The sequence below is a fragment of the Artemia franciscana genome, chromosome 4, assembly GCF_032884065.1.
Source record: "Artemia franciscana chromosome 4, ASM3288406v1, whole genome shotgun sequence".
Classification (NCBI taxonomy): domain Eukaryota; kingdom Metazoa; phylum Arthropoda; class Branchiopoda; order Anostraca; family Artemiidae; genus Artemia; species Artemia franciscana.
In genome coordinates, this window is record NC_088866.1 from 1,478,731 (window position 1) to 1,500,214 (window position 21,484).

The following is a 21,484-nucleotide window of genomic DNA, read 5'->3' on the forward strand; positions in this document are numbered from 1 at the left end:
GCAAATAAAAATGGAACTGCACATGATTTTGGCACTGCAAATCCACTCAGAACTGGGTCCTTGAGTAGTCTTTAAACCAAAAATTTATATTCGTCCTTTCAAGTGAAGGTTGAAATGGTTGAAGGTTGACCTGAAGGAGTAATGAATTTTTGGCTGCCCATAAAAATGAACATGCACAGGGTTTTGACTCTTCACATTCACCCAGAACTGTGTCCTTGAGTAGCTTGTAAATCAAAGCTATGTTTTCATCCTTTCAAGTGAAGATCCAGGCTATGCGTTAAACTTAATGACTTAACTAAGTAAAGATTTTGCGGTGCTTTTAATGAAATTATTTGCTATTTAAAATTAATTCCTGTTGGTCAAGGAAGGAGTTGATCTCAAATTTCTATTAAAAAGTTTGCGGTACTTTTTATGTATCTATTATCACGAATTGTGACATCAAATACAAGAAAATAGAATTGCTCAGTATAAGAAAGTTTCGGAGTCGAATGTGTCATGTCTATGTTACCAGATGCCTCAAAGAGTTAATTCTAATTCGAATTGTCTAATTCTCCACGGGACTTCGGATAAATATAGAAAAGGATCTGAGGGGGCGGGTGAAGATAGGAATTAATCACTATTCTCTAATCATGAATTGGTGGCATTTTTAAGGTGCCTTCTAGCACGAAATATGACATAAAATATACGAAAACACAAGTGAGTATAAGAAAGTTCAGGAGTCTGAAATGTCTTTGACTGCGTTTATTGATAGATAATTTGAAGCCAAAGGGCCATAATCTAATTCGGAATCTGAAAATAAAAATAGTGCACAGAATTCAAGTATAAAAGCACTCTTTTTCCTCAACTAAGGCTTTATTTTAGAAATTTTCCTATATATTTAATTACACAGAGATTTGTAGAATTAAAGATATCTGTAAGTAGTAAATTTATAATCTCTAAAATATTTTTCCTTAAAGATTATAGCTCTGGACATGTATTTAGAAAACGGTAAATCATCATCATTAATATCACCACAAATCGGACAAGTATGCGAATTTCCAGGCTTGTCTTTTTTTACTAAACATATTCTATGGATTGGTAAGCAGTTTGAACGGAATATATATGCGTCTACTGCGTCAATGATAGTCCTCAGAAGTTTCATTGATTCAAAGGGTCTGTTCTTCAAGACTTACCTTTTTTCCAGCAAAACTTTTCGTCGTATGAATTGGTAAGCAGTTTGAACGGAACTCTATTCAATTTTGTACTATAAATTTTTCAGTAGTCTACGGCGTCAATGACTTGATTTAGCCCATATGTATGTGGCTATGTGGTGCCGCAGTGTTGTTTACAATCACACCCATTCAAATTATTAGTTTTTCTTTTATTTGCTTTGTGATGTGTTTCTTAATTCATACATTTTTTTTTACTTTTCTGTCTTCCTCTTCTTGGTAATTCAAATCAAACTAATTATCCACAGTAAAAATAACTGACATGATTGCTATTAATGGTGTGACAGCTGAGCATCTGTCATCCTCTTTTTGGAAATTCAAACAGAACCGATTACCCATTGTAAAAATGACTGACATGATTGCTATTGAAGACGTGACAGATGGTTTCTGTCATCCTCTTCTTAGAAACTCAAACTGAACCGATTTTGCAATGTAAAAAAATTGACATGGTTACGTTAAACATGATTCCAATTGATGACGAGAAAGAATGACGCTTCTGTCATCTTCTTGGAAATTTAAACCGAACCGATTAATATAATTGACATGGTGATATTTAACATGACTATTATTGTTGACCTCACCGATGACGTTTTGTCATCCTCTCCTTGGAAATTCCAACCGAACAGATTACCCATTGCAAAATAATTGACATGATGACATTTGACACGATTACTATTGATGACATAAGAGATGACGTTTCTGTCATATTATTCTTGGAAATTCAAAGCAAACCGATTACCCATCGTAAAAATAAGTGACATAAAGACCTTTAACATGATTGTTTTTGTTGACGTGACAGATGACGTATCTATCAACCTCTTCTTGAATATTCAAACCGAACCGATTATCCATTGTTAAAATAATTGATATGAATAACAATTTCTTTTAAGTATCTTTTATTTATTGTTCCTTATTGACATGTTAATTTTAGTTAATAATTATTCACGGAATGCATACTTTGCTATAAAGTGCACAGAAAAAGGGCATAGTACAAGTACTTTCAATCTACGGTTATCTTATAAAATTTCTTACGCCTCTTAATTTTGTCAATCAACTGCTATTGGTGTGACTATTCCACCTCTACCTTGTCTCTGCATGGACATTTAAAATAATGTTCTTCCTCTGAAGAAACGGGCGAGAGGTTGCGTGCTTGTCAAGCATAGAAGTATCCGGCATTCAAAGTGGATTTAGCTCTCGGACTCCGATGAATGTATCTTTCAATGTAAGATGTACAAACGACTTACGTGTCTTAATTAGAAAATACCTTGACTTTGTCTGTACGGAATAGAAATACCTCGTGTCTCTACGGGCATTTGAAAAATAGTTGTCTTTTTTTCTAAAGAAGTGTCAAAAGGTTACGTGCAATTCAAGAAAATTAGTCATTGCATTACTGTCCTGCAACAGAAACTTGACTTACCGGGGTTAATTCTCATGCTGACTTGGTGCCAGCGTTCAGATTGCAGGTTCCATCCTCCTCCAGGACACCCGGTCTTGAGTAACCGCGGGTGCGTTTTCAAATCTTATTCCTGACTTTCTTAGGAACTGCAGCAGACTATCTTACAATCTCATTCCTGGACCACCATTTGTCGCATCCTCTCAGTGGCCACGGGCTGAAATCGGTGACGAGACGACATGGGGCTTCCTCTGGCAATCGGAGGAGATGGCCGTACCCTCTTAGCGCATGCTGCGCTACTTGCAGGGAAAATGGAATCTCCTTTGGATGGATCGGGAGCAGTGTTGCCAACCTGGTACAGTTGTACCGCTTTGGGTAAAAATTATTGGTTTGATGCAATGCGGTATGTTTTGGTTTTACTGGCTCCTTTCTGACTCGGATACCTGTTCAAGTCCTAGTTCATCGAAAATTTTCTTCTTGTTACGTCAAATTTTTAACCTGCTGTTCTTATAGTACTCAAATTGTTTTTCATATAGTAAATTGAAACATTAACAATCTGTTAATTTTGAAGACGACTAGATTTTCAAAGGAAAGCTTCACCCTTTTTGAGCTGTTCGGTGCCATATGTTTTTAGCTCTTTTTTTGTTTTTTCATCCACGTTTCTTTTCTTGTTTTTTCCTTTTTTTTATTTTGCGCCGGCTGCTACCAAAAACTATATAGCTGCAGATGCATATATTTAAATAAAAATGCTTAATCTTGAAAATCTATAAAAATGGCTCTTTAACTTTAAATTGTTTGAATGTCTATTTATGTCAAAACAAAACGTGAAACGATTCTCAGCCCTAATTAGTGCAAGAAATGTTTTTTTTTTTTTTTGTTTTTTACATATTTTCATGATTTAAATTTGTGATTATAATGTTTGTTTTTCTAACCAAGATAATTGCGAGGCACTGTTTTGCTTTGCTTCATGCTTGAGTAGGAAGAAACAAGACAGAAACAACTTACCAGATTATGCTGTTGCAGTTCCTAATTAACCTTTTGCAGCACAATCTTATTCATAAAACCGGTGCAGTTTATTTCAAAGTGTTGGCAACGCTGGTCAGGTAGTTAGCGTTGCTGATAAAATCCCACCAGCATCAGAAGCAGTCTGGAAAAACACGTTATTTCTATTTTATTCTATTTTATTCGTTATATTTCTATTCTCGTTTTATTTCTATTTTTATTCTCACATTATTTCTGCGCTATTTCTAGATCACTTTGGAACCACTTACTAATTTCTTTTTTTTCCTTTTTACAGAGTGTCCAAACGCATTTGCCTTTATTGTGAGAAGTCCGAAAGACCTCCGTGAAAAACGTTGCGCATGGCGAATAATATCAGAGGACGTGAACAAACTAAAATATATACGTACCTTGGCAGAAACAATATGCGTTCTCACGCAAAATAATACTGTAAGTCCGGTTAACGTTGCAATCATTTTAAAATAGTAGAAGCGGGTTGTTATAGTATAGATAAAACATAGATGTATAGATATATAAAATATTATATTAGATATAATAGCTATATAGATACATTATTATATATAACATAGATTATTATAGTATACATGTGTACAGATATGAATTGTCATAGTACATTGTATAGATGGTTATAGTATAGATATATAGATGGATAGTTATATCAATTGTCATGATATTGAAATACTATAATATATCAGTGCTTTTTTTTACATTGTTGAACTTTCTCAATCTTTTAACAAAAACTATGACGTTTGTAGTTAGAACAGGGTGATCGTAGAAGATGATTATTGCTATCCCTTTGTTGCGTCGTAATAGCTACATCCAGGACATGCCAATCCGTGATAACTTCAAAAAACCTGTTTTTGAATTTTGTTTTAAATAAAGATACAAAAAAAGCATTTTTCAAAATATAGAGGTGGAAAATTTTTCAGGTAAAATACAGGAAAAAAGTGTTTGAAAAACACAGGAGGAATGAAGTCTAGAGGGACTAACTGGAAGTATAAGAAATAGACTAAATAAATTAGAAGCCTATTATCAAGCAAAATTGGCCAAGATGCAATTTCTCGGGTGGGCCAACGTCTTAGTTTGTCTTTTTTTTTATCAGTGATGATTTTTTTGTTGATAGATCTATTGTTCCTTTTTGCTTTATTTTTTTCTTTTTTTTTATCCACCATTTATATCTATTGTAGAGGGGATTTAAAGTATGTTATTTATTACTATCATATGTGCTTTTGCAATAATCGAAATAATTACGCCTCTTCGTAAAATTTAGTATTCGAAATTGTTCACGAAATATATGTCCTTCAGTAAGAAGAAGTGCGTATGAAAGGGATTTCTAGTTCTCCTTTTTTCGAAAAACTAAGTTAGACTATTTTTGTTTGATTTTCTATCTTCAAAATTGACCTGCAGCAATATAGCCTCTTCAAGCTACAGCAAGGTATATAAAAAAAGGCTTTTATCGCATTTAAAATTGGCTCAAAACGTGCTGAAAACTCCACGTCATGAAGTAAAAAATCGGAGGGTCTGGTTTGGAAATTCCTAACATTTCAAACCGTATGCAGAAGATATATCATTTTGCTCAAAAGAAAGACCTTTGAAAACGAATAGCAAAATGATATGAGTGAAAATAAGGTATTTAAACAGCTGCGAGAGAAGTTTTCTATGCAAAGGTTTGAAAAAAAAAATATGTAAAATAACAATGTTGGTGCAAGGGCTTATCCCGTATTTTTTTATGACTATTGGTTGTTTTTTTTGGGGGGGGGGGGGGTGGGGGGGGGGGTAAATGTTTTAAAAACTTCGAATATTAGTTTATATGCATTTTGTTACGTTTTTATGAATTGGACAAAAAATTTCTTTCACTTGAGGGGGAGGGGGTCAAACCCCGTAACTCCCCTTGCTTTGTACCCTGGATACGGCATTTTCTTGTAAGTATAATGGTTTTATTTTAATATTCATTTTTTCTTTTCTTTTTTTCAAGAAAGCAAAAACTGTTGAGTATGTATTTATAATAAATATCAAGTTAATGTAAAAAGAAAACAGTTGCAAACCTCTTACAATTCTCTATGAAGTGGGAAACTAGAAAACAAATTAAGTCCATGAAAATGTTTCAAGTTCCATCAGACAGTTCGTGGTAACGAATACAGATGGCTCAATGAGTAATGGCTCAATACAGTAGTTGGTAATTCATAATGCATAGTTGTACACAATTAATACATAATGAGTAATGGCTCAATACAAATACAGATGGCTCAATGAGTAATGGCTCAATACAGTAGTTGGTAATTCATAATGCATAGTTGTACACAATTAATACATAATGAGTAATGGCTCAATACAAATACAGATGGTTCAATGAGTAATGGCTCAATACAGTAATTGGTAATTCATAATACATAGTTGTACACAATTAATACATAATGACATAATGAGTAATGGCTCAATACAAATACAGATGGCTCAATGAGTAATGGCTCAATACAATAATGGGTAATACATAATGCATAGTTGTACACAAGTAATACATAATGAGTAATGGCTCAATACAGTAATGGCTCAAAACAAATACAGATGGCTCAATGAGTAATGGCTCAATACAGTAATTGGTAATTCATAATACATAGTTGTACACAATTAATACATAATGAGTAATGGCTCAATACAAATACAGATGGCTCAATGAGTAATGGCTCAATACAATAATGGGTAATACATAATGCATAGTTGTACACAATTAATGCATAATGAGTAATGGCTCAATACAGTAATGGCTCAAAACAAATACAGATGGCTCAATGAGTAATGGCTCAATACAGTAATTGGTAATTCATAATACATAGTTGTACACAATTAATACATAATGAGTAATGGCTCAATACAAATACAGATGGCTCAATGAGTAATGGCTCAATACAATAATGGGTAATACATAATGCATAGTTGTACACAATTAATACATAATGAGTAATGGCTCAATACAGTAATGGCTCAAAACAAATACAGATGGCTCAATGAGTAATGGCTCAATACAGTAATTGGTAATTCATAATACATAGTTGTACACAATTAATACATAATGAGTAATGGCTCAATACCAATACAGATGGCTCAACGAGTAATGGCTCAATACAATAATGGGTAATACATAATGCATAGTTGTACACAATTAATGCATAATGAGTAATGGCTCAAAACAAATACAGATGGCTCAATGAGTAATGGCTCAATACAGTAATTGGTAATTCATAATACATAGTTGTACACAATTAATACATAATGAGTAATGGCTCAATACAAATACAGATGGCTCAATGAGTAATGGCTCAATACAGTAATGGGTAATACATAATGCATAGTTGTACACAAGTAATACATAATGAGTAATGGCTCAATACAGTAATGGCTCAAATCAAATACAGATGGCTCAATGAGTAATGACTCAATACAGACTGAAACTCTAAAAAACGGAATGCTCGATACCAATACATATTGAAAGAATCGGATTATTGTGCTGATTTCAAATATATAAGCTTCATTAAGCTTAATCCTACCCATTAAAGGGTACGAGCGTGAGAAAATTTGCCTGATTTTCGAAACAGGAGGAAGCACTCCCTTGAAGTCATAGAATCTTAATGAAAATCCTACCATCAGATTCAGCGTGTCAGAAAACCCTTCTGTGGAGGTTTCAAGCTTCTATCTGTAAAAATATGGAATTTCTATTTTTTGCCACAAGAAAGATCACGGATGCGTGTTTATTTGTTTTTTGTTGCTGTTTTTTTCAAGGGTGATCGTCTCGCCCCAGTGGTCCTAGAATTTCGTGAGAAGGCTCATTTAAACGGAATGAGCCCATTCGAAATTAAATGTTGGTGGATAACTTGGCCCCCTCCCCCGCCCCTTTTCTCCAAAAGTCGTCCGATTAAAATTTTGAGATAGCCATTTTGTTTTTCATAATTGAAACGCCCAATAACTATGCTTTTGGTTGCAACATGACCCTCTCACAGCCCCAGGGGAAAGGCCTTTAAGTTATAAAATTTCTCCATCATTTACGCATAGTATTTGTAATTTTGAAATATGTATACATTTTCGTATGGGGGGGACTAATTTCCTCTTGAGGGTTTTTCACGGGGAGAGGTTTCCAGGAGGCGAACTTGTCAGGAGAAATTATACACTGGGTGAATTTGCCTGAATTCCTCAGCAAAATTCTTTTAAATGTCTTGCTTTCTCTTTTCCGTCTCAATATTACGCGTGGAGTTGTTAAGGGTAATTGTCAGGGGGTAATTTTTCCCTGGATTGAATCGTCTAGAAAATATTTCCGTGGGGAGGGGATTTCTCCGTGGAGGTGTGGCCGGATTTTCTGGCATTATTTAAAAAATGATCAGAAATTAAATTTTAAAAAACAAGCTTTTTTAACTGAAAGTAAGATGCAGCGTTAAAACTTAAAACGAACAGGAATTATTACGTATATGAAGGGAATTGACTCCTCTTCAACACCTCGCTCTTTACGCTAAAATTTGAATTTTGTCCTACCTCTTTAAGAACGACTCCTGAAACACAAGGGTCGTTTAATTAAAGCAATAAGAAACTTTTTTTAAATTACTGAAAAACGTTAGTGTAATGAGCGAGTTGTTGAGGAGGGGGTAACCTCCTTCATATACGTAATAATTTCATTCCATTTTAAGTTGTAATATTGCTCCTTGCTTGAAGTTGAAAAAAAAACTTGTTTTTTTTTTCTTTCTTTTTTCTTTTTTTTTAATCTTGAATGAATCCACAACTGGGCTATTTACTATTGATGAGGATAGTCTATCCCACTCGCTTATTATTCCCTTTGAGAGGGCCCATATTTTAGTGTCCTTGAAGAAGCGTCTACCTTGCATTGTAAACTGATGGCCACGTAGACTTGATGTACTTAACTGTTGAATGTCGGTGGCTACAATGTTATCGTAAATTTTCTTCACATGTCTTACTAGTTTGAATTATATTGACACGATAAAACGGTAAGCCAAAGTTGGTAGCTGGAGCCTTCGGAGCCGTTCGTCATAAGAAAAGTGAGATAAATTTTTACATTTTTTTTTAATTTTGCGTTGTACGCGTTCAACTGAGTCGATGCCATTATCGTAAAATGGGCGGATGAAACATTGTCCATATTCCAGGATTGGCCTTACCAAGGCCTTGTACAGGGTACATAATATTTCCTTGTCGAGAATTTTGAATGATGTAGGGAGGATTCCAGCTAGCATCGATGCCTTCTTAATGATTGCCTTATAGTGCTCGAGAAACTCAGATTAGCTTCAACAATTATGCCTAAGTCACTCCCTTCAAGGCTACGTGTTAAACTTTTTCCAAGGAGCTTATAAATTGTGTCCTCTCTTGTGGGGCCTAATTGTACGTGGGGGAATTTTGTGGTATTAATTTCCATTAACGAAGTTACCATCCACTTCTCAACTTTCTCCAGTCCTTCTGTAGACTGCTCAGGTCTTCCAGCATGGAAATGACTTGAAATAGCTTCGCATCATCGGCGTATAGCAAAATGCAAGAATCAGTGTCATGAACAAGGTCACTTATGTAGATGTTGAAAAGGAGAGGCACAGATCCTTGTGGCACGCCACCGATGTACACTAAAGTATAATATTTTACGTAGAGCATATATATATTTATGTTGAGAGTATGCATATGTATTCTATGAATATATACATATATATATATATATATATATATATATATATATATATATATATATATATATATATATATATATATATATATATATATATATATATAGGTATATATTTTGGGGGTGATACCTGACACGGGGATACCATAGGTATTCTGTGGTAGGCACAACACTTGACTGGGTAGAGAATTTAAAGTGCCGAAACCCTATAGGCAAGTGTATTCTCCTGATGAGCCCTTGTGTTGGGTTGTTGCCTCTGAATTATTTATCTTTACTGTTTTTATTGTTTGGTAAATGACGACTTATACTTATTGACGACATGACTGCCTGTCCATGGATTATTCTTTATGGTTGATTGTGTATGGCTATGTTGTTTGACCTATGTGATTGTATGGATGAGTAGGGTTAAGGCCTCATTCAAGTGCTGGTGTATATTAATCACTAATTTAGGAAAACAGTCTCCCTTTTCTCCTTCTGTCTCTTTTCTTTTTTTTTTCTTTTTTTTTAATGTGTTTGTGCTGTTGCATTGGTGATTTCTCTTTTCGTTATATATATATATTTCTTATATATTTATTTGTGTAAAGCGTATATTCATGTTTTAAACTTATTTTTGAGTCTGTTGGCCTGGCAGGGTGTAAAATTTTAAATAAGAAATAACACTGATAAAAAAAAATACTATAACTTTGGTTGAGATTTGGATATAATTAATTGACGATTTAAATGTGTCATAGGATAAGGACACTTTCGGATAAAGCATAATATATTTTGATGGTAAAGGAATATGCAAGTCTCACGGTGCCCAATCTGGCTATAGTTTTGTGGATGTGATATTAAACTAAATAAAAAGACACTGTGTTCATTGTGTCAAAAGGGGATATCTGCAATGTCTCAGCAGCGGTAAAGGGTATCAAGTTTCAAAGGGTACTAACTTTCAGAACACGTTGAAGGGGATCTTAAAGTTTATTATTTCGTATATACTGATGCCCCCCTCCTTAACCATTCGCGTTTTATGCGAAGGTTTGAATTCTGGTCTCAGTTCATTGAAACAACTGCTCAAACACGAGGGTCGTTGAATTGAAATGAAGCATAATAAAACTTTAGGGTAAAGAGCAAGGGGTTGAAGAGGGGGCAAACATGCTAGGTTAACAAATATTCTTTCACCTTTATTTCTAATTTAATAACTCTCAGCGGAGAACCAGGGTTTCGTAACGAATTTGAATTGTTTTATGTTTTTAACTGCAATTTTGCCGACACCCAAATAACATGGAAAACGAACTACTCTATTAGCTCACACTTAATTGAGCAGCTTGTGCTAATTGAGTTAGCTCACAAGTGTGAGCTAACTACTCACTTTATTCAGTTGTTTTTCCTTTCTCTTGGAAGGGCTATAGTTATGTAGCGGGAATATTCACATATTTCGGTTTGCTTGTCACTGCCTAGGTTTAGAAAATGCTTTTAGTTCTTGGAAGTTCTTTTCTTATAATATGGGATCGCGTATTTATTTATTTTTATTTTTTAAATAACGGGCTTTCACAAATCTGTCATCTTTTCAGACTTAATTTTCGAAAGTAACGGGTTTCTTTTCATAGAAACGTTTTTGAAAAATTAATAACTTCCTATGTACCATCATATATAGAGCCTTTTTTTTCACTTGAAGTTGGAATGTTTTATCTTATTTGAGCCACTCATAAGTCGAATCGGTCAACTCATTTATGAATTTTTTCTTATATCATGAAAAGGCAGTACGCCCTTCGTAGTTAACTTTTATTTTTCCTGTATTTATTGCTATGTTTCGGATTTCAATTATTCTACTAATTTCAGCATCTATTGTTCCCTATTTATTTCAATTTTCTATGATGACCATTATTGTTGTCTTTATAGGAAAATTTATTAACAAGCTGCGACGCGGGTACCTTGGAGATCGATACAAGTGATCTGTCGAATCGGGGCTTCTCAAGGGCAGTAAAGTAAGTTTGAATCAAAATGTGTATGTGTTTACTCTCTCCTTCGGGCTATATTGAAAAAAAGGTTAAGATGGCTAGGCCACGTTTTTGGGGGCCATCGATCTAAGGGCAAACGAAAAGGTCGGTGCCTCCCAAGGAACCACGTAACGGTGGACCATCTTCCAACCTTTGAGTGGGGTGGGAAGATGGCCAGAAGACTGGATCTAATCAGAAATTTTGGGAGGATAAAAAGTGAATTTATCAGTAGATTGGGATGTGGGGATTGCACGCAGCTTTGTTGGCCTAAACCTGTTTGGTGCTGCAATTACCTTCTATTACTTCTATAATTGTTTCTCTTTTTTCTGGTTATACCTCCTCCGTATCATGCTGTTGCATTTGGAGGGGATGTGTTTATGTTAATTTATTTGTCAATAATTGTTATTAAATAAATAAATAAAATAGTAATAGTAGTAATAGACGAAAAAAGTACCGAAAGTAAACAAAAATACCAAATCTCAGGCTCTTGTTTTACTCTATTTGAGAAAAAATCAATCTTCTGTTTTCAAACTTCTGTGAGGCTTCTTTAGTATTAATGAAAAAAATTGATTTACATTTTGTAACTGAATAATGTGACTCCATTTGGTAGGCTATTTAGTAAATAAAGTTGTCTTGAGGATTGGAAAGACGTAGCCTTTATCAATCTAACCACGGGTTTATTTACTTAATACGGCCGTGTATTACGCCAACTTTTCAGCTATGATTTCTGTCTTATTTTGAGCGCTGCTTATCCTGAATTGTTAATTCCTTTAAATTACTTTTCTCAAAATTTTAGTTTTCCATTATTGAAGAATTGAAATATTTGAACACCTTTATTAAACTGATAGGCTAGTGTTCGGATGAGTGTGCTGAAAGAAAACGTTCTGCCTGTTCTGCCCTTTTGGTTGCTTGAACTGCTTATCGTACTGACTGATTGTATTTTTAACGCTTTAGAATCGTGCTTTAGATTTGTAAATGTCTAATTTTATCTATTAACCTTTCTTATTATTGCTAATTCAATTATAAATTTATTGCCTTTGATTCGTGGCATGACGATCAATAATTAATCATAAAATTTCAAATTTATTTCAATAAATCGCTATCACAATCCCTGAGTGGCCGAATTCAAACTTTGGGGTTGAAAGACACAGAAAAAGGACGAATTCATAAAAAAAAAAGTTAAAAAAGAATGATGCACTTAAAATTAGAAGAATGTAAGAGTAAGAATGGAAAATCTAACTGGCAAAATGAATTAATCATTTCTTAACTATTATTTAAAACTGTCATTTTATCAATTCCTTAAAAAAATATAAAATGTATAATTGGGTCATAGCACATTAAAAGATAAATTATATACATAATATAATACTCAAACAAAATACATATACAGAAAAGGTAAAATGGATATTAGTAACTTAGAGAGGAAAGAAAACAAGCTAACATAAACAAAACATGGAGGATGCCAGTACAAGTAATAGAAAGGAAGGAGTTAACTTTTTCCGTAACGTTGGAAACGAAAATTATTTTCGTATATGGAGAAAGTAGGAAGAGGCTGAGCGCCCAAGATGAGCAGAATCTGGGTGGGAAGTTTCTTTTTTTTTCTGCGACGATTTGTCGTTACATTTTATTGAAAAACGAAGGCACGACATACCTCTCCTCCACTTGAACATTTCTAACCTAATTTTTTTTAGAAGAAAAGAGTAAAGTAAGGTATAGAACTTTACCTTCTTTGAGCGAACAGAATCCACGGGAAATTGTCATTATTATTGTACAATTATGTGAGTTTGTTTTTTGTTATTATGTTTGTTTTTGCTTTGCAGTCGTTGTGTTGTTTTTTTTTCATTTTTATTGTTATGTACCATGTATTTTTGTTTGTGTTATCATCATATGCTATTATTTTGTGTAATTTTTTTTTTTACCATGGCCCAAAATGGTTTTTGTTACAATAAATATCTATCTATTTATATCTTTGTTTAATTCTTCAATTTTCATAATTACTATTATTTATGTCTTTATCATTTTATTATATTATTGTTCATTATTATTATTTATTTTGTTCATTATTTATTTGCTTTAGGATATAGTAGCATAATACATGAGAGAAAAACAAATGTAAAATATTTTTTGCGGTTGTTTTTTTTTTGGATTTGATTTGCAATAACTGTTGTTATTTTTTGCCGGCAGGAGGGGAAGGGTATTCTACCTGTATTGATTAATAGACCACATGATATTGTGTTGGTATTTGATAGTATGTGTTTTGTAAACCAAACTGTTAAGAAGTAACGATAACCCTATTATTTAGGTTTGCCTCACGAACGTCTGATGCTGTTAGTCGAACTTTGAAGGGAACACCAACCATGTTGAAACGAACAGTATCATCGATCCTTCGACCGATGCATTCCACTGCGAGTTTGGGCAGCACCTCGGTATTCAGCGACTCTTCAATGTCGCTTAGTGTTTCAGAAACGAGTAACTTAACAGTAAGTTAGTTTAATCAGCTCTTAGAAGTGAGCAAAAAACATTCATGGCTTACAAAACAAATAAAAATGGCTTTCTTTTTTTGTTCCTAAAAGAGTTCTCAAAAGAATATATTCTTTATATATTCTCTAATATATTCTTGCAGAATTCAAATAGAGAATTGACTCGGCACCCTTTCATATATACGCTCGTAAGAGCTGTTTTTTCGCTTGATATGGAACTACAAAAACATATATTTTAGTTGTTACTTTTTTTCAAGAAACAAAATTCAAATTACCTTCCGAAAATTCTTTCCTTTTCAGGATTTTAGATTTTGTGGCACATGTCCCGGAAACCAGAGAGATTTTTTAAATTTGATTCTACTTGTTCTTTTGTTAACTAACAGTTATAAATATCATAGTCTGGTTATGCAGTTCTATCCATTTAAACATGGTTTTAATATTCGTGAATCGTCAAAATATAAATTTTTGGGTATGGATTCTCAACCTCTTTTAAGACATTCACTGAAGGAATGTCAAATTTCTTCAAGGTATGATAACTCCATCTCCGTGAAAATACGAAATGTTCGATATGTTAAATAAGAATTTCTAAAAGTCTGGATTTTTTTTAATGAGTACGTGAACGTCACGTAGTCAGGATGAAATAGTACAAAAATTATACCAGATGACTGTCATATAAGCCAGGTTTCATCAGGAATCAGAATTCCTGACAAAGAAAAAGAGAAAATATTTAACAATAATAAATTGAAAATGTATTTGTAACGAAACGGAATCCACGAAAGTGAATCGACTTGACATATGACGGTGGTCTTATCTACTCAAGTGTCCAACACGTTGTCAGGTTTGCAAACAACCATTACAAAACAATTGAACAAACAGTTTACAAATCAATTTTTTCCTTCGTGTCATTACTTCTTTCTAGTTAAAATACCTCATGTATTGTAAAATCAACTTGTGAACAGAACGTATAAATAAAAAAAAGGAAGGAAACTGAATTTCTTTAATTTATTATTCCTAATAACAGAGACGTACAAGGAGGAAGTGGGGAAGTGTAAGTATTTGCACATGCCCTTTTTAGATTTTTTATTTCAGGTTATTTCTGATTTTAAACAATTAGGTATATTATTCATTGAAGAAATTAATAACATAATATTAATAAACTGTACTAACAAATAAATAGATATATCTCTTCTTTCCTAGGGGAAACATTGCGAATCATCTATGTCCCTGGATACAACTGTAGTTTTGAATGACTCCCGATGCATACCTGAACCATCAAAGAAGAAGTGACAATCCGTAGATCAGTCAATAATTATAGCTATTTTTAATCTTGTTACTTTAATTTGTGTTATTAAGCCGGATTTTAGAGTGGTTTATGTAATTCTTAATTCAATGACTTATCCACCGTCTCCATGTGTACTTGCTTATAACTTCAGATGTGGGAGCTATTACTCTTGTCTGAAATTTAACCATTCAGGGTAATTGCAGGATTTAAAGATACTTCCTAAACGCTCTATACTCTGAATGGTTAAAACCAAGTTAAGATTGTGTCCCTTGGACACCGTTGTCAAGTTATGTCTGACTCGAGTCTGAATTTCAACTAATCAGATTAACTTCAGAATTTAAAGAGTACTTATTAAACACCCTAGACTCTGACTGGTTAAAACCTAGTTAAGGATTTTATCTTTTGGACACTGTTGTCAAGTTGTGCCCGAGCTACAATAAAATGTTATTTCTAAAATTTCAGAGAATATTTTTTTTGTATTTACAAATTCTAATTGAACTACAATATTAGCCTTTTTTTACTTATTATGAGGGTATACGGGGTTGAGTTCACAGCTGTCAGTCTTTCTAGGATGAAGGGTATACCAAATAATTAATTATAATTAATTTTCACAAACAACTCGTGTGGATAAAAAAAATTTACCCATGGCTATTAAACAATATTTTTTAGCATGTGCATTATTAGAATAATTGGGCTGTTTCAAGCATAATTGGTATGATTGACCAATCAGAGTGGAGATGGAACTATTCCTAGCATAATTCGGATGGTAGACCAATCAGAGCGGAGGTTGAACTATATCAAGCGTAGTTTGTATGATTGACCAATCAGAGTGGAGGTTGAATCCAAATTGTTTTGAAATGAAAAGAGATTAAAGGATGAAACAATAATTTCTTTATCAGCTTAATGAATTCAGAAGAATATATAAAAATATAATGTTGTAGAAAATAATTGAAACAAACTATAGCTGGAATAGGCTTTTCAAACCAAAGTGTTTCCAATTCAATTACCCTCTTCTCTTCTTCAAGTACAACCCAGTACAACCCTCAAGTACAACCCAGTGGTGTCAATTCGCTCAGAAGAGTGGGTGGGACAAAATGTACTTTTGAATGTCCATGGGGATAAATTTACACGGGTATTTTCTTAAATTTAGGGGGTACAGGCACCCCCACTATCAATTAATACAACTGATGTAACGTCAAAATTAAAAAATAAGCTGTTCATAAATTTGGGTTTGTATTAATAAGTTTAACTACTTTGCTTTGGGCATTAATTATTTTATATGATCATTTAGCTTTAACTAGGATGAACAATAGCTTCCCGGAAAGGTGTCTTTTAAAAGGAACCTGAATAAGTTCTTTTTTTACAAAAAATAAATGCAAGGATCCACTGCCCTTGCTTGTGGACTATTTCTAACACTTTAATACTTTTTGAAACTGTTGACCTAACTACTTTATGGACATTTTCAAAATCAATGAAAACAATAAGTTGTTTTATAATCAACATAATACTAAAATGGAGATGCGTCGCCATTTTAGATTCCATGCCTGGATTGCTAATGACATCTATTTAAAACTTATTCAAGATCCTTTTATTTTTATAGAACTGTTATATTCAGATAAATGAAACTTTCATGAATCGGAAAAGTGTTAAATAATATAAAATAAAAATATTTTTTTAAAAATCTGGAAAGTAATCGCTCAACCTAATGATATACTTTGTTGATTAACTAAATCACCATCTTTACTCTGATTGAGATTCCTAAATTCGAGTAGCTGGATAAATATTTTTAAAATAAATATAAGTCATCTGTTTAGCCATTCATTTAAATATTACTTAATTTTGTATTCTTTATTTGTCTTGTTTTTTCTTTATCTGTCTTGCTTGTTTGATTTACTCTGTTTTATTTAAGTTACTATGTGTTTATTTACTTTTGAAAACTAATGTTTTAAATATTGCTGCTATAATTCTAATCAAAGGGGTTTTTTTTGCAAAAACTTTAACTTTCAGTCACACGTGCTCAATTTGGGTACTGCCTCTGTTTGGTTGTTTTCGCATGACAAAATTTATAGTCGCCTGTCATAGCTTTACGACTCAGATTGTAACTAAACACTTGTGTGAACGGCACATTAGGGAGTTTTTAGTCTTTTTTGGATTGCATTCTGATTACAACTTGGCATTGCAGTTCTTATTGCATTTTCTGATTTAGAGTAAACATTGTAATTAGTCTCATACTTTTTACTATTTATCAAACTAGCCGTTCCTCGCATTCGAAATTCTGCGTAAAGGGAATGGTATCTTTGGGGCATTTTTGATTTATGTTTATATGGTTAATTCTTAAGTTGGTTGCAGTAATTCAAAATGTGCCATGCTACATCATATTAATTTACACGAAAATAAAAACAAATTACTGTGGGTTTTTTAGACTGATTTCGCCTGACTTCTCAATTTTAACGTTTGGAGAATAACGCTTCTGAAGTACTAATCACTTTTGGGAAAAAAAGTGCCCCCTATTTTTAGGGGGAGGGAGGGGTCTCAAATCCTAGAATTGGTGGAGGGGGATTAACGGACAGTTGACAGGGGGGAAATAACGGACAATGTAAAGTAAGTTGACAACCCATTGTTTCCCTCAGACCAACCCGTTGTTCTTAAGCGTGTAAGATATGGCAAAATCGCCATTTCCCTTAAACAACTCTATTTTCTTGCCATTTGTATGAATAGAAAAAAGAGGATATAAAAAATTTCGGTATCACCTGGCCCGTATCTAAGGGGAATGTGGAGGGCTCTCCTGTTTTGAACACCCCCCCCCCCCGGAGATTTCTGTCCGAGTCGTACAAACGTAACAAAAATACATGTTTGCATATTTTTGCACATATAAGCCTTGATAATTGATAGTCTTTGTTTGACCCCCTCCCCCCTGTGTATGAATGAATTTATTTTAGTGATTCAACTTACAAAAAGTATTTCACTTTCTATTCTAAAGCTAAACACTATGGACAAAAAGAAAAAAAAAAAAAAATAGCCTTACGGCATTTCACGACTAACAAAGAAACAAAACTAAACATCTAAAATAAACTACAAAACACATAATTTTGTACATACAATCTAACTAAACAAGAGAAAACAAAAATTCCCCCCCTGTGTATCAATCTTGTTTATGTCCTCTTCTGAAGCAATTACTATAATCACAAAATTCTTTTTTCATGATATGTAGAAAACTAATGTTGTACGGATTTGTGCTCGGTCACTCTGACTTTAATTCGCGTTTGTTTGTTTTTTCACTACATTTTAGTTTATTTTCAATATTATTTTATATTTTTTTGCATGTACTCGTAATTGAAGTATTTGTGAAATAAATACCGTCTGAATTTTGCAAATAAATCGACTAAAAAAGAGCCATATCTCCCTCCTCTCTTCATCTAATAGTGATTGTACACCGTAAATCCTTTCGAAGTTCTAGAGTCTTCGAAACAGATGTTGGTTAATATTCGTTGTCAATGAAATAGATGGGGCTTAATGTTGCAAATATTTAAAATACGGGATTACGCGAAAAATTAGCACCGGAAAACCGTATTATTTTGAATTCAACAGAAACGTAGTGGAAAAACTTGGAATAAAATGAAAGCGACCCAGAAAGTTCGTTTCTGCATAAATCAGAATTTTGTTCTTACAGCGTTTGCTCCAGAGGGGGGGAGGGGAGATAAGAGTATTAAACTTTTAAAATTAAAATTAAACTAACTAAAATTAATTAAAATAAACGGACTAAAATTAAAACTTAAGCAAGAGTGTATCCAGGATTTTCGTTCGGTCTTGGGGTACAAAACAACTTAAAAAAAAACTGATTTAACATGTTATATGCAATTGTTACGTTTTTACGAGGTGGACAAATTTTTTTTTTTTGGGGGGGGGGTTCAAACCCGATAACTTCCTGGACACGGCCTTACTTTTAAGTTTCCCGGAAATTAAATAAGGTACACGAAATTGGTTAAGCCAACCGATACATTGTACTAAGCTGAAGAATATGTGCTATAAATCACGGTTTGTGTACAGATGTCTTATACTCCCTTTAGATTTATCACTGTTGAAATGTGGAATTTCTTATTTTTTTTCTACTCCCTCAGTCGCGATCGAAACCTATTAATTCAGCACATGTGGTAACATATTAAGGAAATACTTTTCTTTATATATTTGTAATTTGTGTTTACAAGTTTCATTTCTAAGTGTTGACTTTCTTCTATTTGTCTCATTCAAATAATAATTATTTAATAGTAATATCAGATCAGTTATAGGCTAGGACCCCATTTGTCAATTTGTTCTGAATCAAAATACAGTACTCTATATTATACGCTACTAATAGCATACCCATCGCACATTGCTGCCATCTCAAAAGAAATAAAATTCAAGAGCCCCCCTCCCTCTCAGTGTATAATTCCTTTTGTGGAAAATTCTCCCCTGTGGAAAGTCCCTCCCGCATATTAATTAGGATCGTATTTTTAAACTTACAAGTACTTGAAAAATTCCCGCCCGGAAAATTGTTCCCCAGAAAAGTTCCCACTTAGAAAATCCCCCTTCCCCACTGAACTTACTAATTATGTAAATTGTTGTTTTCAATTTTGGGTTTTCAAAACGCTGGGTGGCCAAATACCCAGTTAAGTGCCAATGAATTGTTTACCAACTCATTGATGATTTTTAGTAACTTTTATCAACCGAAAGCAAGTTTAGTAAATTGTGGCGGAATTGCGGCAAAGATCATTATAAAATTGGTATAAAAAACGCTCAATCGTAAAAACCACCGAATGATTAAAATTCTGCAATAGAGTTAATTGGTCGTCTCTCGTATTTTGGAGAAATAAATTCAAAATTCAAAATAAATGGCTTATTGAGGTAATATTATTTTAAATAACTTTTGGGTATTGAGAGGCGTTTAGAATGACAAAAAAAGAAAAGTAAAAATGGGGAAACAGAATAAGTGGATCTATGAAGTGTGAATGTACTTTAGGGGGTTTTGACCGGGACCAATATGAGGGGAGCTGCAGACCCCCCCCCCCCCAAAAAAAAAAAATTCAGGGGAGCATACCCTTTAGCACGGACAATTTAAGTGGTAATAGCATTTTGGAAGAGCTTGACAATGGCGTAAGGTATTTTCTAGGGAACGGAGTACAATCATATAGGGAACAGAGGCTGGTCCGGAAAAAACTGCTGAAAATTTCGAGCGCATGTGGAGACCCAGAATTTTCGAAATGGTTGTAGTTAGTATGTGACCTAAATTGTAAAAACGAGCCAAAATGTTTTTGGCTTTGGTCAGTGTGAAACTTATAGGCGTAAGTTGCTTGGGCGCAACAGTAGCATGCGTAAGTCCTTGGTCCAAAAAGAACTCTCACCCCCCCCCCTGCTCTTTTAAACGAAGCCGAAAACTTTCCCCGATCAGTTCGACACTCGTATCTTAAGTCTTTAAACTAAGAAGATCCCCAATGCAGAAGTTCCTTTATATTTCACTAACGAAAACAGGAGAAAATTAAATTAAAGAAAATTGTGACAAAGATTCGTAGGAACTTGCAGGCAAGAATGCACCCGGGATTTTGTTGTTGGTGGGGGAGGGGGTACAAAGAAAACTTTAAAAAAACACCAAAATTTGTTTGTATGCATTTTTGTTAAGTTTCACGAGTCGGAAAGATTTGTTTTTTTTTTGGGGTGGGGGGCAAACTCTGACCACCCACCCCAAGCATGCCCACTGGAATGCGTTCCGCCAATTTTAAACTAGTTCATTCTTTCATTTCTGAATAATTTTTCTAATTTCTTAGTTTTTTTGGATCAGTATTTTAATGTCTTTTTTATCGTTTTATTTTTATAATATACCACATTTATTATTACCAGTTTCGGATATTACATCTCAGAAATTGTTCTCAATATTTGTCATCAGGATTCAAATTCAGAATAGCTCAGAACAGCATTTACAAATTTTTATTTTATTACCAATGCAAGTTTTAACAATAATTAACCGAAGATGAAGTTTTTTAGCGGCTCCCTTTCTTATAGGTTACAAGAATGATTTTTCCGATGTTTGAGTACAAAAAGATAATCAGAATACATTAGGAGAAATTGCACAAAGCTAATTTTGTATGCAAATTATAGTTTTATGCAAATTAATCGAGGATTGTAAGTGAAGATTAAAGTTACGTTGCATTTTATTTGAAATTGCAAGTTAATTTACCAGCACCGAAAAACTTCAAATTTTTGACTTTAAATATAGATGGGTTTCGACCACAGAGCGGTTGCTTTCCTACAAGTTCCTTGGTAGCAGTTACTCCTCCTCATTATTTAGCTTTCTAAGTGCAGCAATCGAACAAGTGTTTTGGTTAAAGTAGTAATTTTAGTGACTTAACATTTTTATTTTTATATTGTATGTTTTGGAGAACGTGTCTGAATAAAGGATATTTTTAGTATAGTTTTATTATGGATT

The 21,484-nt window shown here is 33.5% G+C and overlaps 1 protein-coding gene across 1 annotated transcript in view; it reads left to right on the forward strand.

The window, feature by feature from the left end:
• LOC136025831 (protein ECT2-like) overlaps positions 1 to 21,469 on the forward strand; it is a 108,111-nt gene extending 86,642 nt beyond the window's left edge. The window contains exons 15-18 of the mRNA XM_065701830.1: positions 3,899 to 4,050; positions 11,168 to 11,253; positions 13,568 to 13,745; positions 14,943 to 21,469. Coding sequence (XP_065557902.1) covers positions 3,899 to 4,050; positions 11,168 to 11,253; positions 13,568 to 13,745; positions 14,943 to 15,032 — 506 coding nt within the window. The 3' untranslated portion in view covers positions 15,033 to 21,469. The remainder of the gene's footprint in view (positions 1 to 3,898; positions 4,051 to 11,167; positions 11,254 to 13,567; positions 13,746 to 14,942) is intronic.
• The last annotated feature ends 15 nt before the right edge of the window (positions 21,470 to 21,484 follow it).